Genomic DNA, 14,453 nt, shown 5'->3' with positions numbered 1-14,453 from the left:
ATACAGCAGGGCTCCCTGGCCCTCATGGCAGGGCGGATTACAGGGGAAGATGGGCGATCCCAGGCCTTTCGGGAGCGGCTGAGAGCTTCTTGTCCAAGGCCTGGGCAGACAGCACACTTAAACGTTATCGGTCCACCTGGAGAAGGTGGTGTCGTTGGTGTCTGCGACGGAGTTTCAGTCCCGTGGCAGCGGATGTGTCTGCAATATTGAATTTTCTGGCCTCCTTAGCAGAGGACGGTCTCACCTACAGAACCATCAATACCTTCAGGTCCGCAATTTCGGCCGGCCATGCCTTAGTCGACGGTTCGCCGGTGGGAGAACATCCTTTGGTTTGTTGTCTTCTTCGGGGTATTCGGCTCTCGCTTCCCCCGGAGCCTCGTTACTCTCAGTTGTGGGATGTCAACAGAGTACTGAATCTCTTCCAATCATGGCAACCGAATAGGTTTCTCTCCAGGAAGGAACTGTCGGCAAAGCTAGCAATGCTGCTGTGTCTGATTTCTTGCAGGAGGGTTTCGGACGTCAGAGCCCTGGATGTGTCGGGACGAATGTTCTCCCCCGATGGGGTGACATTCGTTGTGCGTCGGCGCACTAAATGCGGCACGACTTCTGTGTCCTACCCGGCTTTTCCGGACTCTCCAAAATTATGTGTTGTTGCATGTCTCAAAGCCTATGAGGAGATGACAGAGGAGTTCCGACCGCCTTGGGAACGCCAATTGCTCATTGCGCTTAAAAAGCCCCACAAGGTGGTGTCTTCCCCCACGATCGCCCGTTGGGTACGATGGATAATGCAAGAAGCAGGCATTGATGTGAAAGCGTTTGGTGCTCATTCTACCAGAGGCGCTATGGCCTCTAAAGCCTTTACCCTGGGAGCTCGTCTAGATGACATCCTCAACGCTGCGGATTGGTCTTCAGACTCTACCTTTAAACGGTTTTACTTTAAACCGGTGATTGACATGGCTCATTCGGTTGTGAGCAAGCTTTAAACGAGCATAATCCTCGCCTCCGGTCCTGACATAGAATGAAAAATTTCCTAGCTAACGTAACGGAAAGTTTCAATTCTATTAAGGACTCGGAGGCGAGGATTATCCCGCCCAGGGTACAGCTTTGCATACCTTCCCTCCCTCGTATTGCAGTAAGTACGATGTTTATTTCTGGTATGTCATGCTGTTTCAATTGTATTGTACTTCTATGCAGTTTGCACTTTTCTCCTCAGGGCTAAACCTTAGCCATGACTGTCGCTCACGCTTTCTTTTCATTTCCAGGGGACTCAAACAAACAAGACTCCTGATGCGGGTTTTCCTGGCTGACCGAGCGACGAAAGAGGAAGCATAATCAGGGACAGAGGACTATCAGCTACATGGGGACTCCTGATTGGTGCAATGGATGAGACACTCTATTGTTTTGTTATTGTTTCCCTATTGTTCATGGGAAAAGTAGTTTTGACTTTGAAATGGCTGCTATTCAATAAAGTGGAGAAAGAATAGCATAATCTTCGCCTCCGAGTCCTTAATAGAATTGAAACTTTCCGTTACGTTGGCTAGGAAATTTTTCATTCTTCACACATAGTTGACTAGGCCTTTAAAGTTTCAGGAGAATGTTTTAACCCAACGGACATAACCTTGAACTAATAGAGGTCTTCAGGATTGGAGAATGCAGTCTTCTCCTTGGCACTAGGTGCCAGCACCATCTGACAGGAGGGAGCCACTGCAAAGTACAGGCGCCTGTGGGAGAGCTGTAGTACGTGATACATGCGCCTAGAGGGGCCACCATGAAAAGAGAGCTATGGCACTGGTTCGTCATACCAACAAGGATATAGAGTACACTTAATGATAGCTGATGGAGCCAGGAGAGTATGTCTGACACCAAAGCTAGCTGTCCTCGGACTATGGAGCTCAGACGTTTCGTAGGGGAATGACAGCAAGATGACACAGACCCTCAGAGAAAGGAGACCAGCGCTCACAAAGGACTACCCTGGCTGCAAACAGGCTGGGTAAGATTTTTCTGGGACATTGGGGCCACTGAGGTCTTACACAAACTTAGCATCACGACGTAGACTTTGGGGTGCGTGGGACTAACATGGGCTGCATTTAGGGGAGTAGCCTCCATTATTCTAATAGGGAATAATCACCCCTACTAGAAGGGACAGAGGGACTCGGATTCTGCCGTGGATATTGTTAGCACGCTGACCTTCAGTGGACTCTGTGGATTATTTAGTGTGCCATTCTTGCTTTGTGTGTTTACAATATATTCTACTTTTTCCATCATAATAGCTAGTATCTGACTGAAAGTTCATTTTATTGCTGTTTCTGCTTGTGTGTTGAGTTATTACTCCATGTATGTATAGCAGCTATCTCCCCCTGTAGAGTCTTTGACTACTCAATCTGTGATACCATTGAGAGTCAAGTGCTGAACTGGGTAGTACTTGTCCCAGTTAGGTGCCTGGACCCAGCAGCTCTTACTTGCCCATGGTTCTTTGAAGTAGTGATCTGACAATTGGTATCTTCCCAGCACTCCCTGACCAAAGTAGGTGGACCCTGGACAAGATGCCCAAATAGACGCTCAAAAGAGCAAAATACCACCTTCTTCTGTGGCATTCAAAAAGGTGAACAAGAGAAATGGCAGAAGCAGCTTTCATATTCTCATGATGTTTAGGGTAGTGTTCCAATCAAGCTTTTTAGACTTTGTGGAAGCAATCCAACAATTAATTGGTTTGCAGGTAGTACATGGTGGAAAAGTGAGTTACACAAGCTTGCTCCCACGTCGTCCTCATGTATTATTACATTTTCTTTTCTATCAGAAACCAGCCTTCGGTAATATGACCCTGGAAAAGATCGCAAGGAGGGCCCTTGCCCCTAGCTTGGCAGTTGTGCTCTTTAGGAGTACTGCCTGAGGATCTTGTTGCATGGTCCACCACAAACAAAATATACTTATTGCCTGAAACGGACAGGGGATTAAAGTAACCAAATATGTGGATGGCCTCTTTCGCCATAGGCGCACGGAATAACATGTTTTTAGTGCTAGAACAATACAATCTGTACAGTAAATCTAGTCTGAAAAAAAGGCAGCCTTACCACCTTCCTGCTTACTAAGCGAAGTGTTGAAAAAGTGGAAAACTCACACCCAAGAAGAAGAAAACATTTTATTTCAAATTTGAAGGTATTCCAAAACAATAGATACCGTCCGAAAAAATAGCAGCAGAACACATCCCTACAGTCACCAAACATGCTTGGTCACAAAGATAACCTTTGACGCAGTGTGACAACAATGCCCAGAATCTGGAATTTTCGAATTCACTGTTCTCTAAACTATACAGCCTCCCTTCCCGGCCAGTAGAAAAAACAGGCTGCAATCACAAAACTCGACTTTTAGAACAAGCACATGACCGTCCAAGACTCTGCAGCAGTTTGAAGAAATCAAAACCTTCTCAGGGGCTTCACTGATACAACTGGTCCTTTTAAACCAACAAAGAAGAGATTGGCACAGAAGCTGTAATATAAAAGACATCTTTTTATTTAACCTCAGAAGAAGGAGAATTGCGTCATACAGTATTCTCAAGTCACTGTAGGAGGCATTCTAAGGAGTACAGAGAACAGGGGCCTTATATGCCCACACAGGGGCTCAAAAGAAGGCGGTACAAGTACACATGAGAAGAGTTACACACATAGATGGTCATACAGAAAATGCACAGTCAACAAGTAGGAGGAGTAATACGTTGCAGACATCAGTTAGAACAGCCCGACAGTTCTATACTAGGAGCAGGTGCATTCTACTAGCTAGGCCCTTCTGAGCATGTGCAAGGCTCTGAAAGAGGGAAACAGCAAATGACCAGCACATAGCTAACTAAAATGGCTGCCAAGTACAAAATGGCTTTCAGCTCATGCTAACAGATTCCTGTAATCTTTAACAAGTTGTCTGTTGCAGTATTGTTATACAGAAACTGTCCCAACGGAAAAAGGAGGTTAAAACATCCATTCAGAGCACCTCAGAGTGTGCTCATGTAAAGTCAATGTAATATCATCAGGAATGTTAACATTAGTTCAAAGTTCCACCCACTAAAGCTTAAACAAGCACTTTTTAAATGAATGCAGCAAGGGAAAGATAAGTATTGGTAAACTGTAAATGCTGTGCAGACTTAACGTAAGAAAAAATGTTCCACAACTTTTGGGCCCGGTGCCACAGTACCTGCTACTGCATTTAAATCATGACCCTATTGCCTGAAAGGTAACTGCACATGTGACTGCCTGTTTAGTATCCCCGGGGCTAAATAGTATTGAAGGGGAGCCGATCGCTGCCATGGCCACCCCGTCCCCCAGGGCCTGGCTTTAACTGGAAAGGAGAGGGAGGTCATGCCCCCCAGAGCGAGCCACTCAAGGCCCAGGGGATCCCATCCCCAGGACCCCGCCCCATTAACTGTATCCTGGGGAGCCCACTCCTGGAGTTACCCTACCCACAGGAGCGTGGACAGGAACTTGTCTTCTCTTCTCCTCTCCCACCCGGCGAGAGCTGCAGAAATGCTCCTGCCACTTGGAAGCAGGGAATCATGTATTGCTCCCACCCGGCGGGAGCACAAGAAAATATCTGCTCTTACAGGGCGGGAGCAATGCCGGATCCTGCTGCTCCCAGGATGGGTGCATCCAGGGAGCCAGCAGGGCCCCGTGTGCCCTAGGGCCCCCCAGTCCCCAACCAAGTTTGTAATGGGTGCCATGGGTGAGCACTGGGGGACCCCACTTCCCTGGCGTTTACCCGGATACTGAAGGACTGTGGAAATCAACTGTATCACGCCATTGGGCGTCTAACCACCTTATATATACCCTCTTACCTAATCGGGGCCCCGATGCAGTGATCACCCATGAAGACAGACAGGACTCCACCACTGTGTTGTCACTACCGATAACACTATTGTAGTCGCCGCTCTACTTCTAGCCCTTTTTAGGACTTCGGCACATGGACATGTGGCTACGGCGTCCTTGGTATCTGATACTCAAGTGTTCCCCCCCCTTTGATTCTGGCTTGTGAGTTCTCACAGGCTATCACTCAGGTATAAACCTTTGTGTTTTGATGATGATGCCCCAATTATAGCGGGGATCGAAACTTCATCGACCTTTACATCTTGACTCCTTATTTCCTCATTTGAATTTCTATTGTGACTGTTTTAAAATGTATTTATTGCCAAAGGCACCATGTACCTTAATGCCTGAGGTCTGGAAATCTGTTAACTTTCAACCTGTTACCCACGTAATTATGTATATGCTTTTGCTTTCTGTCTTTCAATTGTTTTATATTTAATAACTGTGTTGCATCTCCATTGGGGAGAATATCAACACAGGTCCTACTGTGGTTCTGTGTGACATTCTTCTTAACCCCTTTTGGAGGGACCAGTGTTTCTTATAATACTATTGGTGAGCACCGGGGCACCCACCTCTGGCCCTGGGTGATTGGGTTCCCGTGGCCTCATTAATGCCTGGGGAGGTGCATCCCTTCCCTCTTGAAAAGCATAGGCCCCAGCCATGGTGTCCCTGGGGCCTCCATAGGCTTGGGGAGGGAGTCATACGGCTTCCTCCCATTTCTTTAAAATAGTGGCCCTGGAGAATAGGGTCCCTGGGGTCTTCAGAGGCTCGGCGAGGGGGATGCGTGGTTCCTCTCTCCCTTTTTAAAATATTTGCCCTGGGGGGAGAGGTCTCCTGGGCCCATAGCGGCTTGGTGAAGGGGACTGCGAGTCCCCTCCCCTTTTGTAAGAGAAGGCTCCGGGGGACGGTGTCCCCTGGGCCCCGAGGAGCATGCAGAGTGGCTCTGCGTGCCCCCCTCACCATTATACTAAAATAAGGCCCTGGGTGATGGGGTCCACAGGGCCCATAGCTGCACTGGGAGGGTTAACACGTGCCACTCCCTCCTTAAAATATATGTTTTGTTCCCGGGTAAGTGAGAATTATGAGGTTTTCAGTTACAATACAGATCTGTTTTCTGAGATCTCAGCTGCTAAAAGCGGGCAAAATCTCCAGCAGAAAGTCTGGGCCAAAATGAGGAATTACCAGTAGAGATGGTCCGAGAATTACTGATTCCCTTTCCCACAGAGTTACTGATGCCTACGGCACCAATAAGTGTAGGGGTGGTGAAATACCAGACCGTTTCCTGGTCACTCCTAATGAGGACCATAATACAGTGAAGTACTAAATGGCACCATAAAGGTCATTGTATGGATTAACATTTTCAGATTTGTGCTAATATAATTGTTCTGTTCCAGCTATGTGTTAATCCCTCTATGTTGTGAAAATTGTGCCTTTTGTAGAACTGGTGTTTTATTTCTCTAAGCAATAGCTGGTATTAGTATTGCTTTTGATTTAATAATAAGTTGTTTCAAACCCTATTAGTCTATTATATTCCTAAATGAAAACTAGTTTTATTGTTGGTTTTAATTTCATAATTGGACATTTTATTCAGACCTTTGACATTGATTTATTTTGTTTTTAAACAATAACTTGCAATAATGTTGATTTTCTTTTCACAATAGGTCCTCTGATAGCGACTTCTATCTTTTCATTAAAACCAAAACAAATGGAAGATCTTTGCTCCAAGGACGTTCAGGACTGTTTTATTAAAGGCAGCCTTGCTCCTTCGTCAGGTGGGTAGGAGAAGCAAGAGAGATCGTTCAATTTTAAGTTCAGTAATGAATAGGGTTCATTTTCATCAGGTATATGAATTTTGGCCCCTGCTATTTAGAAAAGGCAGAAAGTTCCTAAGCTCAAATAAGCTGCTGTTTGTTTTTAAGGTCTCGCCTACACAGAGAATGCGTTGTGATGCAAGACATATTGTTTACAATTCAGTGGGCTTACAACCCACCCACAGCATACCATTAGTTGTTTTTGTTTTTACTTTTATGGCCATTGTTTCGATTGCTTAGCTCCTGTAGGCTCCCCTTAATTTTTAGTGTTAGTTTCTCCCTGGAGCATGGACCAAGTACAGGTGTTCTTTCTTGTCTTTGTGCGACACTCATTTCAGTATTGTTCCCAGATGTGCAGTGTGCTTTGCCACTTTAAACGAATGCATATGGCTTCTTATTTTTGTTGCTTTCACCCTATCTGCCGTCTATAATGACGCTTTAGTAACTCACACCTACAACTGTACTGCTCTATGCAACTCCACTCCACTCCACTCTACTCTGTCACTCTACTCTGTGCCACTACTCTATCCCACTGCACTCTACTCTACATCTACGCAACTTCACAATGCCACTGCATTCTATGCCACTCTACTCTTAGATACTCTACGTCACTCTACACCACTCCACTCTGAGCTATGCTACTCCAATCCATGCTACTCCACTCTCCGCCACTCTACTCCACTGTATTCTGAGGCACTCTGCTCTGTACCCCTCTACTCTTCGACACTCCACTCAGAGCCACTCTGCAGCACTCCATGCCAATCTACACTGCTCCACCCTACTCTACGCCACTCCACTCTACTCTAGACCACTCCACCCCGCTCTATGACCGTCTGCTTCCTGCCACTCCACTCCATTTCACTCTACTCTAAGCCACTCCATGCCAGTCTGTGCCCCTTCACTCTACCCCACCCCACTCCACTCTGCACCAGTCTACGCCACTCCACTGTATATCTGTCTAATCCATGCCAATCTAGTCTACGCCACTCCATACCACCAACGCTGCTCCACTCCAGTCTTTGTCACTCTATGCCACTCCGCACAATGCCACTCAATGCCACGCCACTCTTCTCTTTGCCACTCTATGCCACTCGACATTACTCCACTCCATTCTACTGTCCACCGCTCTGCTTTCCCCTGCTCCACACTATGCCACTCCAGACTATGCCACTCGACTATACTCTATGCCACTCGATTCTGCACCACTGTACTTCACTCTCCTCCATGCTATTCTGCTCTACACCACACCACTAGCATTTAGCCATGCTGGACAGCAACCATGTTGCTGTATAACATAGCTGAAAGACATTGGTAAAGCCAATAGCCTTCATATAAGCGAAGCCCATTGGCTATGCCAATGCTTATTCTCTTTCCATTCATATGGCAAATTGATCCAACAATCAGGCTTATTCCATTTCCACTAATGCTTCAAAGAGCTGGGTTCAGTATTAGAGTATTTATGGAAATGGCCAAGGAAATTGCTGCTTGAGTTTTCCAAGTGAATGCCTGTCTTTATGATAATTCATAGAAATTTCGAAGGTGGTGGGGGTCCTGCTAGAATGTTTGCTCCTGTTTCTATCCCTAAGTTTAAGAGGTTGGTAATAGGGAGATCTGTATGTGTCCCTCAAGGTTTATGTTCTCCTGTTAAATCACTAGAGTGGGAGTTCGCACTGAAAGTCTTTGATAAAGATCTGAAAATGTTAGCCTGTTTCTATTGTTTGTAACTATTTTTATTCCTTTTGAATTCTCAAGTTTCATTTGTTCTCCAATATTTGCTGAAATGAATGCTCTCTCCTTGTATAATTTCATGTTTGTCTGCTTTCAGAGATCCATTGCACACATGTATTCTGCTAAATCTTCCTGGTTTTTACAGGTGGAGTTTAGCATGATTTTCAAGTTCATGTATGATCATGAGCACACGTCCCTCAGGGAGACCCTATTAATCATGATTTTGTTTTATATTTAAGGTGCTACTTCTGATGTTTCGTTCAGAGGAAAGCAGCAACTGAAGGATAGGCCAGACACAGCTAAAAGCGAATGCAGCAAAGGTAAATCTTCTGTATGCCACTGACTTTCAGGTCAGTGACGCTCACAGATGTGTCATTTCGGGAGAACAATACAGTGTGTCCATGTCTCTGATCTAAGTCCTATGCACATTCTCTCAAAGACAGTGCTGCACATACTACCTGCCATTCTCAGTTGGAGTTTTTGAGAGTATAACTCACAGTGAAAACAGTCCTTGACAAGCTAATGGGGTTATCCTATAACTGAAAGCGTCTGAATGTAACCATACATGCATTCACAATCCCGGCCACCTGATTTAATGTTGATAAAAAAATTGATGTCCAGAGATTTTCATTTTTGATTTGTTTTTTTGGATCAGTAATTTAGCTTCGGTATACATTGCTGATCCAGTCTGAATTTTTCTGGACAACATTTTTTAAAAATGGCGAATATGTTGTAGTGATGATGTAACATTTCAGGAACCATGAAACCTATATACTTAATTTTCGTGTAAAAACATAGGTTTTTGGGGGTCAAGTAGTCTTATTGAGACAGAAAACTCCTCAGAGGAACCCTTCCGCCATTTTCCAAAATGGCGGCTATAATAGACGAAGAAGAGACATATATAGAAATGAAACAAATAATGATGTATTTTAATCCTTCTATGTATACACCTAAAAATGTGTATGATCTGAATATGTGTTTTTGACACATTTTAATAGTTTGATTTATTTATTTGTTTCGGAAATTGCTCCTGGTACATTTGCAGAATGTTGAACATTTGCGAAGAGCATACCGAGGGGGTCATCTTTTTGTAGCACAGGTTTTGAAAGTACAAAGTTCTATGAGTAGAGGCTTTAGAAATGTTGTAGGTTTTAGCACCCCATCATCTATCTTCCCAACAAAATTCACACAGATCTTTTTCTGCATATGATAAGAACACTGGGCATCTCTGGTTAAAGATTCTTGTATAGAATATGAAGCGGGATTAAGTGCCTTTTCTTGCCTGTTCCATAACATATCCATAACTCTAACAATGGTTGACTTATGAACATTGCAACAAATCTAAGATGCACAATAATAACATCTGTGTCATTTGACAGTACAATGACTCGATTGGAACCATTTCGAACAGCCCACTCAATATGTGGCACAACACGAAGGTCAGCTTCCTCTGATTTGCTGTTAAGTTCTTGAACAATATGGCCCATACCATTTGAATATCTCTCTGCAGGTTCCTCATTGACAATCCTTTCACTTGGACTAATTGGAAATTCAGTGTTCACTGAAGCATCATCAATGTTTTAGAAAGTTAACATCTCCAAGTTCATCTTGTTCAATGTTGCTGAGCAGAATTTATCAAGCCTCACAGGTATAGGTGACGAATTTTCGATGCAGGCAAGGTCAGTTGTTCCACTTGTAGACATTTGTCTAATTCTCTCACATTCTTTGACAGATAGTTCAAGTTAACTGTCAAAGACAATGTACTGGTCTTGCAAGGTGCCTACTGACTGTGATATCTGTAGAACAGTCTGAAAGACCGCTCCGTAGTTTTGCATGGATGAAATCTTTACCATTTGCAATTGTAACATATAGTCTACAACAGCAGTAGTTTTCAATGAGGACACCTTTTCGAATTGTAATTCTTCAGGTGAAAGGTTTTTCGACCTCTTGTATGAGTTTGTGCTTCACTGGTTTGGGTGCAGCATCTCCATCAAATAGTGCGTTTGTTGGAAGAAGATCATGTGTAAAAAAATTAAGAATGTGCAAAACGGTATCACTAAAGAGAAGTTGTAAAAAGATAAAAGCTGGTCTCACCCTCCTAAAACCCATTTTTTCAAAAATGAGAACAATAAATAACTTTCTGGGTACAACAGAAACAAGCATTGGCATAGCCAATAGGTCTCGCATTTGGGACCTTATAAGTGTTTAGCCATGCAACAGTTGGTGTTGTTGCACCAAGGGTATTCTGCTGCATAACTAAATACTTATAAGGTCAAAAAAAGCGAGACCTATTGGCTACCTTTTTTGAGGTGGCGCAAGGTAGGGGGGGGGAGGGGGGGGGGAGGGAGTCCTGTGTCAGATTCTACATGAATTAAGTACAAAGGCTCTAATGATGCTAGGAAGCCATCATGCGTGTTAAGAAAAAAAGTGGTATATGCATCATATATATGGTTAAAGGGACCACAAGGCAATGGATGTGGCGAAGAAATGTCACAAGTTAGGAGAACTGTGTTTGCAAGTAAGCAAACAAATATCACAGAAACAAGTTCAAAGCTGAACACAGAAACAGTGTCAGGCAGTGCATGGGATATTTATTTATTTTTGCATATATATATTGTGCGAACTCGACCCGAAGGTATTGGAGCGCTTTACATGAGCACCGTATTTACATTACACATTCAGGCACGGGGAGATTAAGTGATTTGCCCAGAATCACAGGATGTGGAAGCATCCCCGAGGTTCGAACCCTGGTTTCCAGCACCAAATTCGGCAGTCTAGCTGACGGACCACATCCTCTCCCCATATATGAAATGGGTATCGCAGGAACCCCACCGGCGTATGAATCTGAGCTGAAGGTTCCCCTCCATAATTCTGGAGGTGATAAGGTCATCAACCGGGAGGAGGTAGTAGTGAGTTCTGAGAGAATTGCTCTTTCTCATCTGGCCAATACCTAACTTTGTGTCATTAATGCCACCAGAAGGCAATCGGGTGCCTTGAAATTCCAACAGCAGGCAGCATCAGGAGCCTCCAGTTCTCAAGGTGGTAGTGTTTTACCTCAAGATCAACACTCCATTAGCCGGTGTTGCTAACGTGTGTAGATCCTGAGACAGAAGCGGTATCAGGTGCCTTTGAAATTCCCGGCAGCGGCGGCTCAACATGTGGTCCGGTAACCCTCACTGGTTCAAACACATGGGGAGGGGTGGGGGGGGCAATGAGAAAAGCCCAGCAGCCAGCCCCAGCAGGCTATGGGTCGCAGGAATGAACAGGTGGGTCGAGGTCAGGAGATGCCGCAGAGCACTGATGCAAGATAGTGGTGCTTCCGCAAGCAGTCAATAGGTTCAGATCTCGGACGATCGGGGAGGGGGCGAAAAGCAGCTTTGGCAGCATTGCTGGAGTTTTTGATGATGATAATACACAGAGAACTTTACTCGGTCGATTTAGGAGTGTAAACAAAAAGAAACACGTTTATTGGCTCGGAGTTTCAAGTTTTTATTATGTCAGGAGTAGGGTACTGGCCACCAGCATGTTTCTCTGCAGCAGAAAAGCTCAACTTTAAGTCTGTATACTGAATATATGATTCCTACTGTCCTATCATGTCCATAACTAACATCAAAGGGAATAATCATTAACCTTTAGGGACAACAGGTGTTGACAAGTGGGTCGAGGTCGGGTGAAGCTGGACAACACAGTTGCAATATGGCGGCTCCTTCCGCAAGGAGTCGATCGGCCCAGATCTCATATGATTGGGGAGGGGGAGAATGAACGGGAGCAGCAAAGTGCTGTATTGGCAGCACTGTGGGAGCTCAGAGGAGCCGACCCCTTTCAGGGTGAAAAGGCAGTGGCAGGTTCCAGGACATGGTGGGGGATGGCCTGATTTCCTCACCCACCTCAGAGAAGATGATTGGTTCCTTTGTCTGAGCAGAATGGTCAAGAACTTGGGCGAAGAGTGGGGAGCAGAACTGGCGGCACCAATGACCTCGCAGTCAGTCCTAAACTGGCTGTGGGTCACAAGGCAGAACAAGCACAAGCGCGCGCGCCTCGCATGGCAGTAGGGGAAGGCGCGCGCGTGCATCGCGCGGGAGGAGGGGGGCCTGCGCAATTCCCTTGCGGGAGCGTTCATTATCTACTATATGGCACCGCTCGCTCCCGCAAGGGAATCGCCAGACGTGCATGCGTTGCCAATGAAGGCAATGGAATGCGTGCACGTTTTTGGCTGAAAAGCCAAAGCAATTGTTAAAGGTCTTTTGCCTTTGCGGCGAATGCGCGCTGCGTAGGCGAGACCTAAAAGTACAAAACATTAAAAAGTGCATCATGTCCTGAGGAGACACTCTGTCGCAGTCACAGGGCATGAGGCACTGACCTCTATGAGAACCAGTAAAAAGGGAAAGAGGTTGAGCCGGAACATCGTCAATGAAAAACGGTTGTAAATACTTTTAAGCTCTAAAAGGTAAGGCTCAGTGGTGGGCACAGTTTTCAATACAACTTACTTTCGCACACTAAGTTTACACAGCTCTTTATCCTCTCTATCACGATGACATATTCTTAAAAAACCCTCTTTGGTCCAAACAAGGTCCCTTTTACGAATACCCTCAGGGTTCGTGTAAAGTTCTGCTCCTCCTAGCCTGGGGAGTCTAACTCTAATGTACTGGAGCCAGCGAATATGCGAGGCATGATCAAGAGAGAGACAATCCCGTATGACGTCTTTACTACGTGTATTTTGTTGCTTTGACCTAATCTTGAGCCACGAAGACATAGGGCGGAATGCTAGATCATCAGCAAGGAAAGACATCCCCAATTCCTCGTGAACAGCATAAGATGGAGTACATTGTGGAACAGAGAGAACTCTGCGCAAGAATGAGTTCTCAGTGCTCTGCACAGCCCCGAGTTCAATATGACCCCATATCTCACTCCCATAACTAACCTTAGAGATACTTTTTGCTTGATAAATCTTCAGGAGGGCCCCTATTGGTTTCCCTACCACTCTACTGGCAAAGTTAAAAACGGCTGCAGAGGCTCTCACAAGGTCCCCTTTCTTGCGATTAAGCAAGGGGCACCAGCTCAAGGAGTCGTCGAACACTACTCCCAAATAGGAGAAGACCTTTGTTTTAGGTATTAGCGAACATCCTTATTTAAAAGTGGGCTGCTTTGCCTTTGCCTTACTGGGACCCACTTGCATGATCTATGATTTAGAATGATTCACTGACAAATCCAATTCCTCCATAAAAGAGGCGAAAGAGTTGAGAAGAAGTTGTAAGCCTCTTGCAGTCCTCACCAGGAGGACTGCATCATCCGCATATAAGCGGACCGGTAGACTGAGCTTGCCTACCAGGGGAGTGTCTGCTTTAGTATCTAGAAGGACCTTCTTTATGGAATTAATGTAAAAATTAAAGAGGAAGGGTGCGAGGATACATCTCTGGCGCACCCCTCTCTTTATGTTGAACTGGCGGGACACTTTCAAGTCCTTTGAGTAACGTACTACTGCTCTAGAATCTTGATGAAGATCCCTCAAAAACCAAATGATGTTATTATCAATGCCGCTAGATGACATCAGCTGCCGTAACTTGGACCTGTTCACACAGTCAAAGGCTGAGGACAGGTCCATGAAGGCTAGGTATAAAGGGCAGGCGTGAGCAACCATATACTTGTTTAGAACAAGTTACAAATTTAGACACTGCTCCACAGTGAATTGACAGGGGCGAAAATCGTATTGAATCTCCGATAAAAAATTACTTTCGTCCGCCCAAGATACCAATCTATCAAGAATTATGCGGCCCACCACCTTCACCACAGAGTCCAGGAGGGAAATAGGCCTATAACATGAAGTGCTGGCCCTATCAACCTTTTTAAATATCGGGACTATAGTCGATAAAGCCCAGGAACCAGGGCGGCTAACCTGGACCGAGGCATTAATAACAGCAGTGAGGACGGGCGCCCAAGTATCTACAGGCTCAGTCATTTCAAGGGGGTTTCCTTGCTGTTGCATGAAATGAAGAAGGCTGTCAATATGCTTATTAAAACGTTCCCCTCTCTTGCTAGCAAGTTTGTAATGGGGAACAGTTTCACAATG

At 45.2% G+C, this 14,453-nt stretch overlaps 1 protein-coding gene across 2 annotated transcripts in view; it reads left to right on the top strand.

Moving 5' to 3' along the window:
- The window catches only part of LOC146861713 (uncharacterized), a 540,127-nt gene that overhangs the window by 116,517 nt on the left and 409,157 nt on the right, over nt 1-14,453 (top strand). For both annotated transcript variants that reach the window (XM_085646067.1, XM_085646066.1), the window contains exons 3-4: nt 6,509-6,619; nt 8,626-8,706. In XM_085646067.1, coding sequence (XP_085502193.1) covers nt 6,509-6,619; nt 8,626-8,706 — 192 coding nt within the window. The remainder of the gene's footprint in view (nt 1-6,508; nt 6,620-8,625; nt 8,707-14,453) is intronic.

This window comes from Triturus cristatus, chromosome 3_1 (assembly GCF_964204655.1).
Source record: "Triturus cristatus chromosome 3_1, aTriCri1.1, whole genome shotgun sequence".
NCBI lineage: Eukaryota > Metazoa > Chordata > Amphibia > Caudata > Salamandridae > Triturus > Triturus cristatus.
This window is presented reverse-complemented; position numbering and strand designations above follow the sequence as displayed.